The sequence below is a fragment of the Anoplophora glabripennis genome, unplaced genomic scaffold (genome assembly GCF_000390285.2).
Source record: "Anoplophora glabripennis isolate ALB-LARVAE unplaced genomic scaffold, Agla_2.0 scaffold492, whole genome shotgun sequence".
Taxonomy (NCBI): Eukaryota; Metazoa; Arthropoda; class Insecta; order Coleoptera; family Cerambycidae; genus Anoplophora; species Anoplophora glabripennis.
Window position 1 is genome coordinate 170,473 of NW_019417200.1, and position 22,976 is coordinate 193,448.

General features: G+C 33.9%; 1 protein-coding gene across 1 annotated transcript in view; it reads left to right on the forward strand.

The window, feature by feature from the left end:
• Positions 1 to 519: 519 nt before the first annotated feature.
• Positions 520 to 22,976, forward strand: part of LOC108909762 (dynein heavy chain, cytoplasmic) — a 41,186-nt gene continuing 18,729 nt past the window's right edge. Inside the window, exons 1-19 of the mRNA XM_018714174.2 lie at positions 520 to 944; positions 1,082 to 1,355; positions 2,084 to 2,339; positions 2,399 to 2,928; positions 5,713 to 5,962; positions 6,020 to 6,328; positions 6,383 to 6,518; positions 8,204 to 8,577; positions 11,864 to 12,199; positions 12,255 to 12,665; positions 12,720 to 12,841; positions 14,403 to 16,852; positions 16,965 to 17,237; positions 20,529 to 20,763; positions 20,819 to 21,129; positions 21,244 to 21,332; positions 21,500 to 21,735; positions 21,788 to 21,965; positions 22,019 to 22,377. Of these exons, the coding sequence (XP_018569690.1) occupies positions 698 to 944; positions 1,082 to 1,355; positions 2,084 to 2,339; positions 2,399 to 2,928; positions 5,713 to 5,962; positions 6,020 to 6,328; positions 6,383 to 6,518; positions 8,204 to 8,577; positions 11,864 to 12,199; positions 12,255 to 12,665; positions 12,720 to 12,841; positions 14,403 to 16,852; positions 16,965 to 17,237; positions 20,529 to 20,763; positions 20,819 to 21,129; positions 21,244 to 21,332; positions 21,500 to 21,735; positions 21,788 to 21,965; positions 22,019 to 22,377 (7,376 nt within the window). The 5' untranslated portion in view covers positions 520 to 697. The remainder of the gene's footprint in view (positions 945 to 1,081; positions 1,356 to 2,083; positions 2,340 to 2,398; positions 2,929 to 5,712; positions 5,963 to 6,019; positions 6,329 to 6,382; positions 6,519 to 8,203; positions 8,578 to 11,863; positions 12,200 to 12,254; positions 12,666 to 12,719; positions 12,842 to 14,402; positions 16,853 to 16,964; positions 17,238 to 20,528; positions 20,764 to 20,818; positions 21,130 to 21,243; positions 21,333 to 21,499; positions 21,736 to 21,787; positions 21,966 to 22,018; positions 22,378 to 22,976) is intronic.

Genomic DNA, 22,976 nt, shown 5'->3' on the forward strand with positions numbered 1-22,976 from the left:
GCATGTTGCTAGGGAGAGATAGCAATTACACTCCTGACCTCTATCTCTCTCTCTAAACCCCTGCTACACTCTCGGCCACTGGGACGCTGCCTCCAGTAGTATATGCTCTAAGTTTATATATAGAATTCTACAACAAGAGCCCTTTTCTTTTATTCATGATTACGTAATTATAACGTGTTACGATCCGATAGAAACCAATCAGGTTGCTAGATTTCGGATCGTAACGCGTTATGACTCTGAAAGACATAAGTTTAGGTCATCTCTTTCTCTCTCGCGAAGAGACGGATTGGCTAACACAACTTCTTTCTTGACGATTAGAGAGAGAAAGAGAGCAAGTACATAACCAACGCTCTTTCTCTCAACAGAGTCTACACTTTTTAACACTCAGTGCTTCCTTTATATAGTAAATGCTCTAAGCTCGGTCTCGGTTCAGTGAGCAGGATCAGTCATGTTCAGCCCATCCCTAGTATATAAGCTGTGGTATTAGATTATGCGCTTTGCAGTCTTTTTGCGTCTCATTTTCTCTTTTTTGTCTCATTTCCTAGAATCCTTTCCTTATTCCATTTCATTTTTCATTCGTCATCGATCCTTTGACGTTGTGATTTGAGATCTGTAAAAGATTAGATTGTGGTGAAATATCTATTTTACTATTTTATTTATACGTGTATGTTGTGAGATTTTAGTTGACCCCAATTAAATGGGGGACTCTTTAGAAGGGAGTGAAAATACTCCCGAGCCTCAAAATGTCGCAGTCGTGGATTTTACGGCTTTTACAAATTTTATTTTGAAGGCGGCTACCGTCCTTTTGCCTGAGGATGATAGCCAAGCGGAACCAACAAATTTAGTAAGTGCCTTAGATGATAAGGCAAACCAGGAATGCATTCGGAAATTTATAAGCGATCCTCAAGTTTCTACATTATACGTCCAGCGAAATTCCTCTAAAGGTAACAGCGTTAGTCATCGACCCTAGCGACGTGTCATAATTGTTAACGGTACTTCGTTATTGATCGACTGTACTTTATTATAATTTTTATTTTACAAAAACGTATTTTATCACTCATAATTTCTGATAATTCTTTAGATGATGACAATGATCAGCCCCCTGAAGGCGAAGAAGAAAAAGAGCCTGTTACATACTATGTCAGTAATGAAGTTCACTATTCAAACTCTAAAATGTCGAGTTTGGTTTGTATTAAAAGAGGGCCAGTGGTAGAAGCAGATAAAAGTATTAGGGCACAGGTGCGATTGATGAATTTCAGCGATGGATCGCCTTATGAGATTTTACACGATTATGTTAGCCGAACAGTGGCTCCATTTTTTAAATCGTATGTAAAAGAATCTGGAAGGGCAGATCGGTAATTATCCTTCTATCTCGTTAATAAAACATGATTTGAAAAATTAGATCTATTTCAAGATTTTGACACTATTATGTTACAAATTTCACCCAGATGGAAAACTTTTATTTTAATTTCTATTTTAATTTCATCAACTGAACAAATTTCACTTGAGCTTTGAAATGTAAAAATTAAAAAGAGAATGCACTTGATGTAGAATGTGATGGAAATGTAGGCAGCAGGTAGCCCATAGTAAAAGCTCCGTTGCCCAGTCCATTACTTTGCCACTACGCAGCTTACCCTCGGGACACAAATGATTTTAGTCTACCTGTACTATATTTTCGTGGAAAAAATTAAATGCAAAATATTAGTTGACTGATCAGATTTTCTTTTGCAGTCCTTTTCCATTTTTAAGTACAGAAGAACTTCAAAATTTTTATGTATTTTTTTTAGTGATATAAATAAACTTTTTTATTTACAATTAAATTTGCTTATTGTAATTTGTTTAAAACTACGATTTATATAGGTACTGTGTCCCCTGATTTGTAGATACCTATTCTATTTAATTTTGTAGTCATAAATATGTCATAAGTTTGATATTTAGGTGGGCCCTGTAGCGTCTACAATTTTCTTATTTTCGTAGAAATCAATTGAATATATTTTTAATAGACTCTTGATTGAGATGGATCTATAGATTTAAGAATAAGAACAATACACATAATATGAAATTATTTTATTTTGATTTACAGTGATGGCGATAAGATGGCTCCTGCTGTTGAAAAAACTATTGCTGAACTTGAAATGGGGTTATTGCATTTACAACAAAATATAGATATTCCTGAAATAACCTTACAGGTACATCCTTACGTTGCCAGTCTCATTAAACAGTGTGCTGATGAAGGAAGAAAACCGAAAGTTGCAGATTTTAGCGACAAAGTTGAAGATTCCAATTTCCTTAATCAATTACAACATGGTGTAAATCGTTGGATAAAAGAAATTCAGAAGGTCGGTTGTAATTGATTTAATATATTGCAAGTATCTAAAAATATGTTTTTTCAATTTAGGTGACAAAATTAGATAGAGACCCTTCATCAGGTACAGCCCTGCAAGAAATAAGTTTTTGGTTGAATCTTGAAAGAGCTTTGCATCGAATCCAAGAGAAGCGTGAAAGTATGGAAGTTGCTTTAACTCTAGACATTCTGAAGCACGGTAAACGTTTCCATGCAACTGTATCGTTCGACACCGATACTGGATTGAAACAGGCCATTGCCACCGTTAATGATTACAATCCATTAATGAAAGATTTTCCCATCAATGATCTACTGGCTGCTACCGAACTGGAGAGGATTAGAGCAGCTGTGCAACTAATTTTTGCTCATTTACGTAAAGTGAGGTCCACCAAGTATCCCATCCAGAGGTGTTTGCGACTTGTAGAAGCCATTTCAAGAGATTTGGGTGCTCAATTGTTAAAAGTTCTGGGTACAAGGAGATTGATGCACATTCCATTTGATGAGTTTGAGAAAGTTATGACTCAGTGTTTCGATGTCTTTGCTATTTGGGAAGACGAGTATGAAAAATTGCAAGCATTACTAAGGTAATACTTTTTTAGAACAATGTAACTTAGAATAGTAGAAAAAGTACTTCACAGTTTTGCTGCATTCCGTAATGTTTCATATTTGACTCCTCATTTTTTAATAATAGAATGAAAAAGTATCCAATACAAAAGTTGTAGATCATGCAAAAATCTACAACTTTTGTAGAGGTCACTTTTTAAGTTACCCTCAAAATTTCCGGGAAACATGCGAAAAACAGTTTTTTTTTCTTATTTTTCGTTTTTTATTTCTCATTTCCACAAAAATAATTTAATTTTGACAAAACTTTGTGAAAGTATACCTTTCTGTCTTAAATAACCGCAAATTTTTTCAGATAAAAAAATGAGGAAGTTTCCGACATTCATTTTTTCCGGTCTAAAACACTGTTTTTTCAAGGAAATATTCTACTTAGAAAAATCATCCTACAGAGTTCTGCCGATAATCATGTTTTTCGTTTTAACATATACTTTTTGGTGAAATAAAAAAATCTGTAATGACAGTTCAAAAACATGCTCAAAAATGCAAAAAAAAAAATAATTTGCAACAATGAATTTTTCAGTAATTGTTGATAATTTGTTTAAATTTAAAAAAAAATCAAGAACTGATTACAGCGTTCAATTGTACGGAAAAAATACAAAAAAAACTGTCCCATTGTTTGACCCAAAACTTTATTTTTGTACAGTATGGATATAAACATAAGTCAAATAGTGAATAAATAAAATAAATAATACATTTTTTTTTCAATAGCATCGATTAGTGTACTTATTTTTTCTTTAATTTTGATGAATTCATAAATATACAGTGTGTCCAAGATAGGGATGGAATAGCATTAGGATCTAGGAAATGGTAAGAGATACGGGGTGGCTCATAGTAGAAAAAAGTTGTGTTTTTTTTATACCTAACAATATGCCGTTTAGAAAGTTTTAAAATTCCGGGAGGTTCCGGAGATATCCGAAAAAACCCGAAATTTTGCAAAATTGTTTAATTTTTTTCTGGCTTTATTTGAAAACGAATTTTAAAATAAATTGCATATTTACAATGCCACTTTTTTTCGTTCTATACAATGGCGTCAACATTTTTGGAATCCAACATTTCATCTTCGAGGGGCTATCATCAGATTAATTTTTTTCAATATGTCGCTGCTATTTTTATGACCAAATCTAGTCATTTTTAATTCTGAATTAGATGATATTACTATTGTAATCGCTTAAAAAGGTTTTTAGCTATCATTTAAAATTTCTCCTGAGTACGGCTCTGTCCACTTTCATAACAGTATAAAAATCAATACCGCAAAAAATATCCAACACATTTTTTTACTGCTATTAGCAATACTAATTAGAAATAATAAAACATTTCATAAATTTGTATCATTTTTTTATTAGGTACAACTTTTTAAATTATTGACTAAAAAAAATTGTTGGATATTATGTGCTGTATTGACTTTTATACTGTTATAACTTCCTCCAACAGATATTTTGAAAGCGTTCAGAACCATACTTAGGAGAAATTTTAAATGATAGCTGAAAACTTTTTAAGCGATTACAATAGTAATATTATCTAATTCAGAATTAAAAATGATTAGATTTTGTCATAAAAATAGCAACGACGTATTTAAAATGAATATCTTGGAAACTCTTGATTTTTTTATCTAAAAAATTTTTGTGGTTATTTAAGACATAGAAAGGTATACTTTCACAAAGTTTCGTCAAAATTTTGGGGAAATAAGAAACAAAAAACAAAAAAATCTGAAAAAAAACTGTTTTTCGCGTTTTTCTCGGAAATTTTGAGGTTATCGTAAAAAGTGACCTCTACAAAAGTAGATAGTTGTAGATATTTTGCACGATCTACAACTTTTGCATTGGATACTTTTTTGTTTGACGTCAAATTTTGTCAGAAATCCCAACGATACAATTTTTCACAACTTTTCAACCCCCCAAATTAACCCTCCGCCACCCCTGCTCACGCATTTCTTTTTATGTTTATTATAAGCCCTTTTACCATTTCCACTTATAAAAGTCCAGGTAACAATTTTTTTTCTCCAAGTGTAATTTGGTTGGACTATAACAAATAATTTGAGTTTATCTTATAGCTCCATACTTTTTTAACTTGTCTCTCAATAAGTTTTGACTATTGTCCTAAATGAACCTCACTACTCCTATATAGAGGTTGTAACTTATATGAGAATCGGTCTTTTAAGGATAATATTATGTCACAGAGTATTTTCCCGAAATACATTTTTTTTTAAATAAAACAAGTAGTAGACTTGTAATTCATCTTTTAAATTGTACTTAAACATTTGTGAACACCGCCACAAGCACTTCCGCTTATAATAGATTATCTTAAGTAAGAGACCACAATCAATGCTCAACATTACTGTGAACTATGAAAACTGAGACATGGTCATTCAGAAACATTTTCCTCTTCCACGGCAACGTGGGCCCTCACAGTGCAAGGGAAACCCAATAGCTTCTTGATAGTTTTCATTGAGATGTCTTTAGACACATTTCTTATTTGTCTCATCTCGCACCAAACGATTATTATCTTTTTCCGAAACCGAATCAACACTTAGCAGGTATGCGTTTTAAGAATGAGGAAGTGCTCAAAACAGAGGTGAACAACGGGCTTTCTCAAATGGCGTGTGTTTCTAAAGGTCAAAGGGAGCCTCCATATAAATATGACCCCCAATCAAAGTTACACCCTGTGTTTGATATTGATAACAGCAATACAACAAAATCTGATTGGTTCCTAATGTGATAAATTAATGTTTTCAATTGTTTTCTTTAAAGGGATATAATGAAGAAAAAACGTGATGAGCACATGAAGATGGTTTGGCGTATTTCTGCACAGCACAAGAAACTGCAAAGTAGAATGGAGCAAATGCGAAAGTTCCGCAGGCAACACGAACAACTTCGAACTGTCATAGTTCGTGTTTTGAGACCAACTATTAGAGAAGCGGCAGCTCCTATTGAAGGAGAGGACTTGGAACCACCGAAGCCTACCTTTTCCCTTGATGCAGCCGACGCAAATGCCATAGAGGTATATTGATATTTTATTGTTTTTCTTTTCATATTATTTATTTGTAACCATTTTTAGGAAGTGAATTTAGCTTATGAAAATGTCAAAGAAGTGGACTGCTTGGATATTTCCAAAGAAGGTCAAGATGCTTGGGATGCGGCAGTTCAAAGATACGAAGAACGAATCGATAGAGTTGAGACTCGAATTACAGCCCACCTTCGCGATCAACTCGGAACTGCTAAGAATGCGAATGAGATGTTCCGCATTTTCTCTCGATTTAACGCTCTCTTTGTGAGGCCACATATCAGGGGCGCTATAAGAGAATATCAGACCCATTTGATACAGCGAGTGAAGGATGACATCGAGGCTCTTCATGAAAAATTCAAAGTAAGTTTTTTCTAGCTTTTAAAAAAAGAGTTTGTATTGATTTTTTCATTACAGGTGCAGTATCCTCAAAGTAACAGTGCAAGGATAAGCAAAGTACGTGATTTACCTCCTGTTGCGGGATCTATCGTTTGGGCAAAACAGATTGATCATCAACTTACTACTTATTTGAGGAGAGTTGAAGATGTCCTTGGTAAGTGATTTCAATTCTCAACATTATTTAATTCTTATACAGGGTGTTCGGAGCGAAGGGGCCATACTTCAGTGTAGTTTTCATAGGTGAAAATAAATCGACTTAGATCAAGTTATCTTAAAACATTGTGCTTCCTTGGAGTTATCTGCCGTCAATAAAATTTTTTGATTCACTTTTTTTAAGATACCTTATTCACCTTAAGAGGGGTTTATAGCAAATAGGCAACCAGCAATACATTTTTATAGATTTTATTACACAGTTTGTCTAATTATGAATCAATGCATAAATAACAATAATTCTATTCTAACACAGATTTTCTATAAAATGGAGTTAGTTTGAAACTCAAATTACTTTTTGTTTTAAAGAAACCTATAGTTTGCCGCTTTCGAACAAACGGCATCGTAAATTACAAATTTCTTTACATTAAAGAGTAATTTGAGTTTCAAGCTAAGTCTGTTTTATAGAAAATCTGCGTTAAAATGGGGGAAAGTCTGTTATTTGTGCATTAATTCATATTTAGACAAACTGTGTAATAAAATCTATAAAGATGTATTACTGGTTGCCTATTAGCTATAGAGCCCTCTTGAAAGATAAATCAATGAAGTTTGATATGAAGAAGTTTCTGGGGTAGCCAAATAAGAATGAGCTAATTTTTTACCTAAAACATAGAGAGGGCACTTAGTATACCTTAAACAGTCCTTTTTGTCATATTTTTTGTAGTTAGATTTTGAGGAAATAAAGATATTTTAAGTCTTATTTTATGTACTGTAAAAAAAGTACATGCCACTAAAATCAGAGAAAAATTCGGTCTTTTACCACAATAGGGTTATCCACTATAAAAACAAACCATNAAAAAAATATTTTATTTGGTTGTGTATTTAGCAAAAAACTGAAAATTAATTAAACCATCATCAGCTAAATCGCAGCACCCCTGTCAGTATAATGAGCTAATCATTATACTGTCATTTTTTATAAATTATGACAAATGTCAAATATTTGCTAAGGTGTATGTTTGTGTTTACATATTATTTTTTATAAATTAAAAACCTTAAAATAATGTATTGTGTTCCTCATTGTGAAAGTAAAATAGCCGACAGTTAATACTAATGGGTTGACAAATAATTTTCACAAAATTCTTTTGAAATGTTGATAATTTTTGTAAATTTCCAAACTAACGAGAAATTCTGATGTAGGCTGATATTTACTGCTTGAGATTTATGCTTCCAGAACGTAACGTCGAAGTCGCCACATTACAAATTTGTCATGGCAACGAAGTTAACAATTACAGAATCCTTGAAATGAAATTTTGCTGATTCGACGTACTAGTATTACAAAACCGATGTGATCTAGTTGATTATGATTAGACTAGAAGCGAATTTAGCAAAAAAAAATTAAGTTTAATTAGTTTAGAATTCTCTTCCAAATATTCATTAACTGATGAGACTGCTATAAAAAATTGTAGTCCATATTTCTCTGGAACAATTTCAGCAACATAGAACATATCTTTTTTTAAAGCAAATAAAGCGGCATGTCAAAAAATACCTGCATTTCTAAAAATCCATTAAAAAGAAAAATATTGCAAAAAAAACGAAAGACAGTTGAAGGTGTTATTAGTGTTTTCTATATTTTCGTACCTTTCTAGTATGTTTAGAATACTTGATTAATAAATATTTATTTTGTTTCAGGTAAAGGATGGGAGAACCACATAGAAGGTCAAAAACTGAAAGCCGATGGCGATAGCTTTCGTTTGAAGTTGAACACCCAGGAAATTTTCGATGATTGGGCTCGCAATGTGCAACAGCGTAACTTGGGAGTGTCAGGGAGAATTTTTACCATAGAAGCGGTGAGATCGAGAACTGGCAGGGGCAACGTGTTGAAGTTGAAGGTTAACTTCCTGCCGGAAATTATAACGTTGGCCAAAGAAGTTCGTAACTTGAAATGTCTTGGCTTCCGTGTACCTCTGGCCATTGTGAATAAGGCGCATCAAGCTAATCAGCTGTACCCATTCGCCATTTCGCTTATCGAGAGCGTCAGAACGTATGAAATGACACTGGAGAAGGTAAATGTTTTTATATTCTGAAGATAAAATTTAGCAATTTATTAGATGTGTTAACTGAAAACTGAAAGGTCTCTACTATGATCTGTGACATCTAAATAAGTTTTACGATTTTCAAATGATGAATGATTTTTTTTATTATACTATTTTGATGTGATATGGGAACAATTCTTAGAATATTATAATATTTCACAAAATTGCAGATGTATATTAAGTGGTAGAGACCATATAGAACAGATTAGCATTAAATTTTATTTATACTGCCCTTTACTAGCTAACGAACAGGACTAGTCCACCAAGTGGGGTTAAGGTAGATTTTTAGATACTCCCTTGGATAAATTTCGCATGACAGAACAGTTCGTGCATGTTCATTGTTTTGTAAAAATCCCCTTATGTTGTACATTTTGCTGCTGCAATCTTATAGTGTATCTCTTTCTTTACTTTCTAACGTAATTACAATAAAGTATATTTTTTATTTCGTCTTAAAATACTATATGTGTGTTGATTTTAATTTTTAGCCTTTTCAAAGGAGGCCCCCTAGTCCAGTTTTTGGCTGAAAAAAATCTGAAAAATTTTTTTTTAGTACTTACTAGCTATACTGAATCGTTTTCACCCTAAACGGACCAACCCTTCACCCTCCTTTCCCCCTCCACCCCCTTAAATGAGATGACACATTTATATTGAATAAAATGAAAAAGAAAAAATCAATAATTAAACATATGTTTGTGCATATTTGATTAGTCACTTTGAATTTAGTGATTCTGAATTCATAATTGTAATCAGTGATCCAAGAAAGTTCCTATAAATAAAATATTTGAGGATTATGAAGATCTTTTTAATTTTTTTGTCCGCCATATGGAATACGTCATTTTGAATTTCGTAATTCTGCCTTCAGATTCTTAATCAGAGTCCAAAAAAACCCCACTACACAAAAATTTATGCATTTTAGACATTTTAATTTTTTTGTTCGCGATATTGAATCCACTATTTTGAATTTCGTGATTTAGAGTCCAGATTGGTAATCCAAGACCCAAAAAACCTCATTACAAAAAAATTCATGCATTTTGAAGACATTTCAATTTTCTTGTCCGCCATATTGGATCCGCCATTTTGAATTTCGTGATTCTGAGACCAGATTCGTGATCAGGGACCCAAAAAACTTCATATGTAAGATTCATAGGAATTGAATGTCTTTCGCATCTCTAAGCTCTCTAATAAGCGATGGTTTCCCCAGCATTTAAGGGGGTGGAGGAGGAAAGGAGGGGGAGGGGGTTGTTCCGTTTAGGATGGAAACGATTCAGTATAGCTAGTAGGTACTAAAAAAAATTTTCAGATTTTTTCAGCCAAAAATAAATTAGGCCAAAAACCGGCCTAAGGGGCCCTCCTACTTTATTCATGTAGTGCCTTCATGGTTATTAAAACTTATGTATATAATAAATAGATATTTTAAAGCTGCATAAACAGAAATAAAAATTTACATGTACGGTGATTATCAAAATTCAACAAGGTTTTTTACCGAGATAGTGAGCGATTATTAATCATAAAAATTAAAAATAAATTTTATAAAACATTTTTTATGTAGAGGGCGGTGCACCACAAGAGTCACCATTTATTTTCTCTATGTTTCGACATAGAAAAATACAATGTAAGAATCAAACTGGTCAAGAATTATATTTAAAAAAAATAGTAAAGTTTGCAAATATTGGTTTTGACACTGTCGTTTCAAAATAGCTTTTTTTCTAATTGGTTTATACAGTGTGTCTACTTAAGTTGGAACTATATGGAAAACTTTATTATTGGTTTTATGAAAAAAAGTTATTCTTTATAAAAAGTTCTGCATGGTCTAAAATCTAAAATGCAACCTTCAGTTATCAAAATTTCCCAGTCATATACGAGGTATATCAGAAATTATGAATTTTGCTCAAGAGTAAAGTACCTTTATTTTTGACAATACAGAAGAATGTTATAAAGAAAAGTTATTTTCAAATATGCAATTACAGCCATTTAGCATGAAGATTCAGGTTTTGTGAATATTTACGTTTTACATTATAAGTTATTTGTATTTATCTCTTATTTGTTAAGAATATGATAACCTTTCCATTTGTTAATGTTTTTGAACAACCTTGCAATTTAATTATAATAATAATAATACAAATAATTTATAATGTAAAACGTAAATAATCACAAAACCTGAATCTTCATGCTAAATGCATTTTTGAAAATAACTTAATTCAAAATAACTTTTCTTTATAACAGTCTTCTGTATTGTCAAAATAAGGGTACTTTACTCTTGAGCAAAATTCATAATTTCTGATATACCTCGTATATGACTGGGAAATTTTGATAACTGAAGGTTGCATTTTAGATTTTAGACCATGCAGAACTTTTTATGAAGAATAACTTTTTTTCATAAAACCAATAATAAAAAAGTTTTCCATCTGGTTTCAACTTAAGTAGACACACTGTATAATATAATAATTTTGTTTTATTTATATTTATTAATTCAATTCACGAGGAGACACAACGATCCTAAGAAAGAATAAGATCTTACTCTAGTGCCTATTTTTATGTGTTACTTGTCAAAAAACATTACATTAATTTTAAAAAAAAAACTTATAATTTCTTACATGGTTTATTTTGAAGAATAATGGGGGGTGGACATGACGAATGATGGACAACCCCATACAACTATAAAAAAAAATATTATTTCAGGTATGATTCATGTAAAATTTGATAGGATCAGTTATATCAAGAAATATTAATTATTAATAATGTCAATGTGTATTATATGTAGAAAAGTGTGTCTATTATGCTTTTATTGCAGCTAATAGCAATTATGTTTTTTTGTTACATATACAGTGGAACCTGTTTAATCCAAACCGAATTAAAATATTTGTCAATTGGACACAAATAGGCACATAATAACATGTTTTGTTTTAATTTATTAAACATTAGGAAAAACAAGAAATAGAGAATGACATCTCGAGTGCATCGGTGTACCTTAACATATTCTTGCCTGAACAAATCAAAATAAGACGAAACGAAAATGCAGCATAACGCAACAAAACATCGATATTAAATGGAGTTTCACTGTATTTTTAAATGAATACACAAATTGAGGGGAAAAAAACTAACTGAAGAATAGTTGTATTTCTTCAAGTACCTCAAACAGTATTCATTGTTGCGACAGCCCGCTTTCTGAAAAGACTATTTTTACAACATGCTAAATTGCATGATATGTTTACGAACACTTGTGGTAGTTTAAATATTAATTGACTGTTTTTCCTAGATCGAAGACAAAGCCAGCATAATTCCACTTGTGGCTGGAATGAGGAAGGAAGTACAACAACTGATAGCCGAAGGCATCCAATTAGTTTGGGAAAGTTATAAGTTAGATCCTTACGTTCAGCGTCTCTCCGATACAGTGGTCAGCTTCCAAGAACGTGTAGAAGAACTCGTAATTGTTGGGGAACAACTTGAAGTCGACGTAAGATCTTTGGAGACGTGCCCTTACTCTGCCAATACTTTCGCCGATATTTTATCTAAAATTCAACACGCAGTTGACGATTTATCTTTGAAGCAGTATTCCAATTTACACATTTGGGTCAGCAGATTAGACGAAGAGGTATACACATTTCGGAATATTTAAATGCGGGTCTTTATGTAAAGTGTGGTTGTAGGTCGAAAAAAATTTAGCTCGTCGCTTGCAAGCAGGTATCGAAGCATGGACCGACGCCTTGAGCGGGCAGAAGAAGGAAATAGATCACAGCATGGATACGGATGCTCCTGCTCAGCCTACGCATAAACCTGGCGGGGATCCCCAGATTCAAATAGCAGTACACGAAGTCCGTATTACCAACCAAACGATGTACTTGTATCCGAGTATAGAAGAGGCCCGTTTCCAAATTATGCAACAACTGTTCGCCTGGCAGGCGATCGTTACGTCGCAGCAACGATTGCAGAGCAGCAGGTATCAAGTAGGGGTCGACAAACCAGTCACAGAAACTTATAGGAATATTTTGACAAAGTTGCCCGGTGGTTCTGTACCGTTGAATAATGCTTATAGTGCAATTGCCTCCAAGATAAAAGAGGTAAGTTTTTTTTATTGGAGGTATGTTGTATATACGGTATACCTTTTTGCTTAGGTACAAAATTATGTCGGTGAGTGGTTAACTTACCAATCCTTATGGGACCTACAGGCTGATAATTTGTATGGAAATTTGGGAGATGACATTAGCAAGTGGATGGAGTGCTTAAATGATATCAAGTAAGTATTTTTGTAGCCTATGAAGTAGGGATCGACCGATACCGATACATATATCGGCATTATCGGCCTCTTTGGCCGATTACTGGTATCGGCCGATATAGACCGATATATCAATTTCTAATACAAAAATATTTTTAAAAATCGAGTAAAAATACTTGAAAAATACATAATTTATTTGTACAAAAGTACAAAAGTTCTTTACCTAAAATAAATGAAATGTAACAGTAATTAATACTTATTGTACGCGGGAGCACAAATGGCTCCATCTGTCGTGCTGACTTCCAACTGTGCCATTCAAATGGCTACAGTAGGAAGCGACCTGCTATATTGCAGGTACTTGTTGCACGACTGCCACCCACAGAGGACGAAGACAATGTTTTAATTGTAAGTGTTGCGAGAAACAACTACTCCGAGGGCTATATGCCCCTACCGGTATTGAATTATACTCGCAACACCTAGGATCGTTCGTCAGTTTAACCCACCAGGCATAGACCAGTTTCGGACTTATTAGTCCTCATCAGTGTGTCATAGGCCAGTCTAGCCAGCCTGGTGGGTTAAACTGACGAAGGATCCTAGATGTTGTGAGTATAATTCAATGCCGGTAGGGGCATATAACCCTCGGATTAGTTGTTTCTCGCAACACTGACAATTAAAACAGTACTTATTGGTTTTAGCAGAAAAAATTTAAATAATTATGTTTTAATATAAAAAATAAAGAAGACAGGAATAAATAATTATATGTAAGTATATGTAATTTAATTAGAAATGATTAATAAATTAAAACTATACTTAGACGCATGAGAAAAAGAGACAAAATATAATAAAAAATGTGAAACATCATCAAAACGTAAACATTATTTAAAAAATATTTATAATTTAATTTGTGGCAAGTTGTCATATAAGAAACAGATTTTTTGCGACCAATACAAATTGGATTTTCAGTTTTCTCCTTGTTGTGACATATTTTTTCTAAAAATTTCGATAATGGGCTTGATTTGGGCATTTTATTATAATTTTATTTTACTGGTTAATCTGCAGAGATAAATATAAAACACTAAATGCTAAACTAACGCAAATCACAAATAAACGTTCTGACTTTATCCAATTGCACGAGGAAATGTTATGTGATGATGAGTATCGTGGGTTTTCAATGCAAACCACCTGACTCGCAACGGAAATAGTCGAATGGCCAATATATCGGTATATCGGCTTTTGATATATCGGTATCGACCGTTTATCAGTATCAGCCAAAAATCGTATATCGGTCGATCTCTAGTATGAAGCGAGATTGATAAAAATCATGGTTTTGCTGATAAAATAAAAAATCCATAATAGAGGATTGCCTTATGTATTTCTGAAATTGAGAATAAAAAAAGAAATTAATCGTCGTATATGACTAGTTTTTCAAAATATTCTCCATGAAGATCAATACACTTTTGATGTGTTTGAACCAATTTTCGAAGCACTTTTTTCATTTCGATTGTGATAGAACAAACAGTAATATAAGTATTTTTATAGATCCTTAATTTTGAAAAGATACAATTTGTACATTTCTTTATAGGAAGACCAGAACTACCTTTGATACATCAGATACTCGCCGAGAATTCGGACCCATCGTAATAGACTTTGCTAAAGTCCAGAGTAAGGTTTCCCTGAAATATGATTCTTGGCACAAGGAAACCCTAGGCAAATTTGGAAGTTTGCTCAGCAACGAAATGACCACCTTCCACGCGAATGTTTCCAAATCTCGATCAGATCTGGAACTTCAAAGCATAGAAGCGGCTAGTACGTCCGATGCAGTCAGCTTTATCACCTACGTTCAACAGCTGAAGCGTAACATGAAGGCTTGGGAGAAACAGGTCGATATATACAAAGAGGGGCAGAGAATTTTGGAGCGTCAGCGGTTCCAGTTCCCTACCTCGTGGTTGCACGTTGAAAATCTTGAAGGGGAATGGGGGGCGTTTAATGAGATCATCAAACGTAAGGATTCAAGCATTCAAACGCAAGTTGCGAGCCTCCAACAGAAAATCGTCTCTGAGGATAAAGCCGTGGAAAGTCGCACCAATGATTTCCTGGGCGATTGGGAAAGAAGCAAACCTGTCGAAGGTCATCTGAGACCCGACGAGGCCTTGTCACAATTGCAATTGTTTGAGAGTAAGTTTGCTCGACTGAAAGAAGAGAGGGACAATGTTGCTAAGGCCAAAGAAGCTCTTGAATTGCAAGAACCAGGCGGTGTAAGCACAAGTGAAGATCGCATGCAAGTCGTCTATGAAGAGTTGCAAGATTTGCGTGGCGTCTGGTCTGAACTGTCCAGAATTTGGCAACAGATCGATGAAACTAGAGAAAAGCCTTGGTTGTCTGTACAACCTAGAAAACTCCGTCAACAGCTGGACGCGATGTCTGCTCAATTGAAAGAACTCCCTGCTCGATTGAGGCAATATGCTTCTTACGAATATGTGAAGAAAACTCTCCAGACTTACACTAAAGTCAACATGATGATTGTAGAATTGAAATCGGACGCTCTGAAGGAGCGCCACTGGAAGCAACTGATGAAACAGTTGAGAGTAAACTGGGTTCTCTCTGATTTAACCCTCGGACAAGTATGGGACGTAAACCTACAGAAGAACGAATCGATTGTTAAAGACATCATTCTCATAGCTCAGGGAGAGATGGCTTTAGAAGAATTCTTGAAACAAGTTCGTGAATCTTGGCAAACATACGAGTTGGATCTGATCAACTACCAAAATAAATGTAAACTTATCCGAGGCTGGGATGATTTGTTCAACAAGGTTAAAGAGCACATTAATTCCGTTGCCGCCATGAAACTGTCACCTTATTACAAAGTATTCGAGGAAGAGGCCCTTACATGGGAGGAGAAATTGAACCGCATCAATGCTTTGTTTGATGTATGGATTGACGTGCAGAGAAGATGGGTATATCTGGAAGGTATATTTTCTGGAAGTGCTGACATTAAAACTCTTCTACCAGTCGAGACTTCTCGTTTCCAAAGCATCAGTTCGGAATTCCTGGGTCTAATGAAGAAAGTCAGTAAGAGTCCGATGGTCATGGATGTTCTGAATATACCGGGTGTTCAAAGAGCATTGGAAAGACTGGCTGACTTACTTGGAAAAATTCAGAAAGCTCTTGGAGAGTATCTGGAAAGGGAACGTACTTCTTTCCCCAGATTTTACTTTGTTGGAGATGAGGATTTGTTGGAAATCATTGGTAACAGCAAGAATATAGCCAGATTGCAAAAGCACTTCAAGAAAATGTTTGCCGGAGTTGCTTCTATCCTGCTGAATGAAGATAACAACATCATTACTGGCATTGCGTCCCGAGAAGGAGAAGAAGTTGTTTTTGGCAATCCAGTTTCGACCATCGAACACCCCAAGATCAATGAGTGGCTCACTCTAGTAGAAAAAGAGATGCGTGTTACGTTGGCTTCAAACCTGACTCAAGCCGTGCAGGACATCAAACAGTTCAAAGATGGCATAGATTCAAAATTATACATGTCATGGGTAGATAAGTACCAAGCACAAATCGTTGTGCTCGCTGCGCAGATCTTCTGGAGTGAAGATGTGGAAGCGGCTCTAGTTAAAATGAACAGCGAACCTCAGAAGGAACCTCTAGAGAAGGTCTTGCAACAAGTCGAGAATACTTTGAATGTTTTAGCAGATTCTGTACTCCAAGAACAGCCTCAGCTACGTAGGAAGAAGTTGGAACACTTGATTAATGAATTTGTTCACAAGAGAACTGTTACTCGCAGGCTTATCGCCAACGGTGTCTGTAGCAATAAAGCTTTCGAATGGCTGTGCGAGATGAGATTCTATTTCGATCCGAGACAGACGGAAGTTTTGAAGCAACTTACCATTCATATGGCCAATGCCAGGTTCTACTACGGCTTTGAATATCTCGGCGTGCAAGATAGACTCGTTCAAACACCACTAACTGATAGATGCTACCTAACTATGACCCAAGCTCTCGAGGCAAGGTTGGGCGGATCACCCTTTGGTAAGTAACAATTCTAGTAGACGATCAATTTTTTCAGAAAACCATTTCATGCTTGTTAGTTCGTTTCCAAGCAAAAAAAAAAATATGTGACTGTACAAATTATTCTTTTTAGGTCCTGCTGGAACTGGTAAAACTGAGTCAGTTAAGGCACTCGGTAATCAACTAGGTCGTTTTGTGTTGGTATTCAATTGTGATGAGACATTTGACTTCCAAGCCATGGGAAGGATCTTCGTGGGTCTTTGCCAAGTGGGTGCTTGGGGTTGTTTCGATGAATTTAATAGATTGGAGGAGAGAATGTTGTCTGCTGTTTCCCAGCAAGTGCAGACCATTCAAGAGGCTCTGAAATCTCAAAGGGAAGCCAGTGCTGATGGTGTCTCTGTTGGAAGTATGTATAGATATTTTTTATTTACAAACATTACTCCTGTACTAGGTAGAACTTCTAAAATGGTAAAAAAATATGCAGGATGTTTTTTATGTCTGGTCATATCTTCAAGAGGTCGCTCTTTGGATAATCTTAGAACAAAAAGTCTTATTAAACTAAGTGTCTAAATGCACTGGTTCTCAAAGTACAGGGTGTTGAAATAAAAAAAATCACATTTATCAAATATCTGTGATGAAGGAAAAACTTGGTGAATTACTTTACTAATATGTCAATTAATGGCAGGTATACTACAGCATATTGTGATTAAGAATCGGGAGTGGTAAATAATTTTTATTTTTTTCCAAACCCAAGGTGAGGCAGACAGAGAAAGATATGTGCAACTTCACATAAATCAAATTTTTTGCACAGACTGCCCACTCAATTTTTTCGAAAATGTTCGATTCTTCTAAACTTTGACATTTGGGAAAGTGTCATAATTTTATTCTCACAGTTCCTGTCATGAAAATAGTTTTTTTTTTACCATTTTTTTGTAGTTGTCATATTCCATCGGTGCACATTGGGAGTTATTGCATGCGTCACTGTCAAATCTAATTTTTCTTGATTCATGTGCTTTTTTATAATATTGTACAGGAACTTAACAACAAAGACACACAAACACAAATAAATAACTTATAAAGTTGCTTACACAGTACAAGACAGTTCACTAATAAGTAAAAACTCACTTTCACTTCCCGTAAAAACAATTAATTCATGCAGAAAGTTACAAAATGGCATACCATATAACAAACACCCTGTAAATTGAATTAACATTGGTTATTTGTTGTTTTTTTCAACCGCCTAGTGCCCTGTTGTCATTTCTCGTCAGGTGAATTGATATTATATACTTGTCCTAAACTAGGTCAATATCAGAGATCAGAGGTCATTAACGCTATTAAAAACTTAAATTGATTTTAAAAAATATTTTAAATGTTTAGAGCACAAAATATTTTTGTTATTTTTATTATGTGTATTATTTAAAACCGCAAAAATAATGTTTACACATAAATTAGTTCTGCTTACAATAATAATACTATCTATCCACATACACTGTGGTCATTACAATAAAAAAGCGACTAAAATAACATGTTACAAAAAAAAGTCATACAAAAGCTATCTGTTTTTTCAAAATTATTTTCCATTCCTGTTTTGCTTTCTGCATGCTTTTGGTATAAAAAAAATAATGGGCAACATTGATACGTGCATACCAGAGATCAAGATGCGCAAACTTGCTAATAAAGGAAGTCGCCATTTTGAAGGCTTTAGATATGAGGGGAGACTGTATTACATTACCAGGTCAGTTTTAAAATTTCTAATTAGAAACGCACATAACTTTACATTAAATTTGAAATGAAATATGAACTATCAAATACGTACTTTTGAAATTTTCAATTACATATTAATTATTTTTCATAATTTTCTAGGTATGTCTGAATATTTATTATATAATAAAAATTTAAATTTTCACATATTATGCACTTCATAAAAATATATTAAATACTATATTACCCAAGAACAACGGCTAGAGTTGTATCATTACTACATAGGATATTATTACCTATCATATATGTATAAATCTGCACACACCGACATTGTGCTTATCTTTTACATTGAATTAATTGAATGATACTTTAATTATGTTGTTTGTTTCATAGAAGGTTCAACAGAGAATATTAATCACACCAATAATAATATATTTTTGAGACGATAAACTTTAACAGATTGCGGTAGGTACTCAATTTATATGAAATAAAAAAACATTTGCGATGTAGTTTCTAAATATTTTGTATATTAAAATAAAACACTATAACTAACATATTTATTTACTAATGGTTGAAAATAATTAATTTAATTTTTGTCTTAATGCAGGGCCTTAAATAATCCATAATAATCCGTCCTTAATTTCTTTTCTTAAAGACTCGATTGTTTTTTTAGCACTGTAAAACTTTCTTCAGTAAGTTTCTTGTGTACGTTTCAATATAACATTTTTCGTTGCAACTGTAGTAGGAATGTACTGCAAAGATATTTTCATTATTAAAGTTATCCATTAAACTGTAACCAAATTTTTTGTCAATAATCTTACCTATACGAATGTATGTTTTCATTGCCATAATTCTCCTTCTCTTAGCACTACTATCAGTACTAGTGTTACCATTCGATGTATTCTGAACACTGAAAATAAAATTACTGTAAAAATATTTCTTAATTTATTAGGTGCGTATCAAACAATTTGGCAGGGTACGTATTTAACATTCTTAGCATTACTACTATTTTTAAATTACATATCTTTATTACCTTAAATCCAGTGGTCTCTTCTTTTTACGTTGAACCTTCTCGAACTTCAGTAACATTATAGGTCAAAGATGATCCACTTGATTGTAACATCGATTTACTGGTCAAAGCTCCTGCATTAATTGAACACGATAAAGTACTCTCGCTCAAAATAATTTTATGGAAGGTACAGAGGTGGGTCGTACTGTTTTTCCACAAAAGGGGGCAAAATCATCTGCTTTAAAGTGTTCAGAGTAAATTACGTTATTTTTTGTCCATACCCAGTTTTGTTTTTCGATAGAAAGAACCTTCAGCCACTCCTGTAAAGTTTCATTTCTAGGAAAGCTAGAAATAAAAAAATTATATGTTTACAATAAAAATTTAGAATAAAAAGTGGAAATATCTTATTTTTGTGTACAGTTACATAAGTATTTAGAAATGTTCTGTACTTACACATGAAAACTGATGTTTTGTATTGGAAATCTTCTGCAATTTGCACTTCCTTTCACAGCACAAAGCACAAGACATGTTTAAAGTTCAATAAAAACGAAATTGACACAAAAATATGAATAACCTCAAAAAACACCTGCGAACCTAACGTCAACAACAACTGCATGACGTAAAAGCCTTCAAAATGGTTGCGCCCGTAGCGTCCCTAGAAATGTGGATGCGCACTTGTCGAAGCTCATTCTCCCCTACTCCATATCTCTGGTGCATACATATAACTTCCCAATTGCGGTTAAGTACAGTTTAAAAATCAAATTATCTCGACTATTTTTTTATTAATTTTAGATTAGTATTATAAAGAATAATAATTATAAAAGAAAATAACTTTCTTAGCAATTTGTTTTACTATTTTGGTAAGTTCTATCTACTGTTAAAGTTTGTAAGACCTATTCATTAACACTGTATAACTAGCAGGGCCTACAGCTTTTGCCTTTTATTTGAAAATCATTTCGATTTTACCTGCATCGAAATTATTTTTAGGTATTAGTGTCGAATTGGTGGGAAAACAAGTGAAAGTCTCACCAGATATGGCCATATTCATCACCATGAATCCTGGATATGCCGGAAGGTCCAACTTACCCGACAACTTGAAGAAACTTTTTAGATCCTTGGCTATGACAACGCCCGACAGACAACTCATTGCAGAGGTCATGCTGTTCTCACAAGGTTTCCGCCAAGCTGAGAAACTAGCTTGCAAAATTGTCCCATTCTTCAAGTAACAATATAAAACAAATTAAAAAATGTAATATATAATACATATATTTTTTTAGGCTGTGCGATGAGCAGTTGTCAAATCAGTCCCATTACGATTTCGGTTTGCGTGCGCTGAAATCTGTGCTGATTTCTGCTGGTAACGTGAAGAGGGATAGGATTCAGCGAATCAAAGAAGGCATGACTCAACGTGGCGAGACTAATATCGATGAGGCGAGTATTGCTGAGAATCTACCAGAACAAGAGATATTGATACAATCCGTGTGCGAAACAATGGTTCCTAAACTTGTGGCAGAGGACATTCCGCTGCTCTTTAGTCTGTTGAATGATGTGTTCCCTAATGTGCAATATACAAGGGCAGAAATGAAAGGTACCATTTTAAGTAAACATTTTCTAATACGTCAGATATATCTTTTTATTAAATTTTCTTGATTATACTAATTTTTTATTCATTTACATTACTAATTAAAAAGTAACATTGCAGGTCTCAAGGATGAAATTAGGAAAGTATGTGCCGAAGAATATCTGGTATGTGGCGAGGGTGATGAACAAGGAGCAGCTTGGATGGAAAAGGTGAGATTTAGCACTTAATTTATAAATCATTTGTTATAATTCTTTTGTAATTTACTCTTTCATGCTGCTCAGCGGGATACCTGGGTTGCAAAGGTACAGGGTTTCATTATGATAAAACAGTTTTAATTACAAATTTAAGTGTGTAATTTTTCATTTTAATGATGTAGGTACTGCAATTATACCAAATCTCAAATCTCAACCACGGTTTGATGATGGTAGGCCCCAGTGGTTCTGGTAAAAGCACTGCTTGGAGGGTCCTCCTTAAGGCGTTAGAGAGATACGAGGGAGTTGAAGGTGTTGCTCATGTCATCGATCCAAAAGCCATTAGCAAAGAAGCCCTCTACGGTGTGTTAGATCCCAATACGAGAGAGTGGACCGACGGTCTTTTTACCCACATTTTGAGGTACTAGTACACTTATATTTTAAAATTTAGGTAATATTTGTTTAAATTTTAGGAAAATCATTGACAACGTGAGAGGTGAAATTAATAAACGTCAGTGGATTATCTTCGATGGTGATGTTGACCCTGAGTGGGTAGAAAATTTGAATTCGGTTCTTGACGATAATAAATTGTTGACCCTGCCTAACGGAGAACGTCTTTCCCTTCCACCTAATGTCCGAGTTATGTTCGAGGTAAATTATCAACAAAATAAAAATACATCAATTTCTAAATGATTCTGTTTCAGGTACAAGATTTGAAATACGCTACTTTAGCCACAGTATCTCGTTGCGGCATGGTGTGGTTCTCGGAAGACGTCTTGTCTACTGAAATGATCTTTGAGAATTACATATTGAGGTTGAAGAACATCCCTCTCGAAGAAGGTGAAGATGAGAGCTTTGGAAAGAAATCAGAAAGCAAAGATGATATGTTGTCACCCACTCTTCAAGTTCAGATCGATGTGGTTAACTTGCTGCAGCCCTATTTGGCACCTGACGGACTCGTCGTTAAGTGTTTGGAATATGCCATGGAACAGGAACATATCATGGATTTCACCAGGTTGCGGGCATTGAGTTCTCTCTTCTCCATGTTGAATCAGTGTGTGAGGTAAGCATATTATTAACTTTAATACATACATTTTTGTTAATAAATAATGTGTTGTCGTATAAAAAAAAATGTAAAGAAAAAATAATTTTATTAAAAAAATAAATATAAAATAATAATGTTTTAAGATATTTTTAAAAGGTCGTTTTAGACCAGGAAAATTAGCGAAAAAAAAGAGAAACTCGAAAAAATTCCTAAAAAGTCTAAAGGAACATAATACAAGACATCTCTCATCTCGTAAGTCAAAAACTTTTATTAGCTAACTTTTCTATTTAAACAAATAAGTGAGGAAAACGGCTTTTTCACTTTGCAGGGAAAATCATCAATTTTAGCTGGAAAGCACTTTTAGGAAAAGTGACTCCCAGACAGCTTGTAGGGAATAAAATTATCTACAAAATGAGACTTGTTATATTAAAATCGGTTAATAAACAAGAAAGTTATTGCAAAAAAAAAACAAGAAAAGTGCCCATTTTTAAATTTGCTTATAACTATCGCATTTATTGCTAAAATTTTATAAAACCTATGACAAGTTGAGGGTTTTGTCATACTTTAAAAGTGTGCCAAACGTGGGCGCTGTAGGTGCAATAGTTTTCGCACAATTC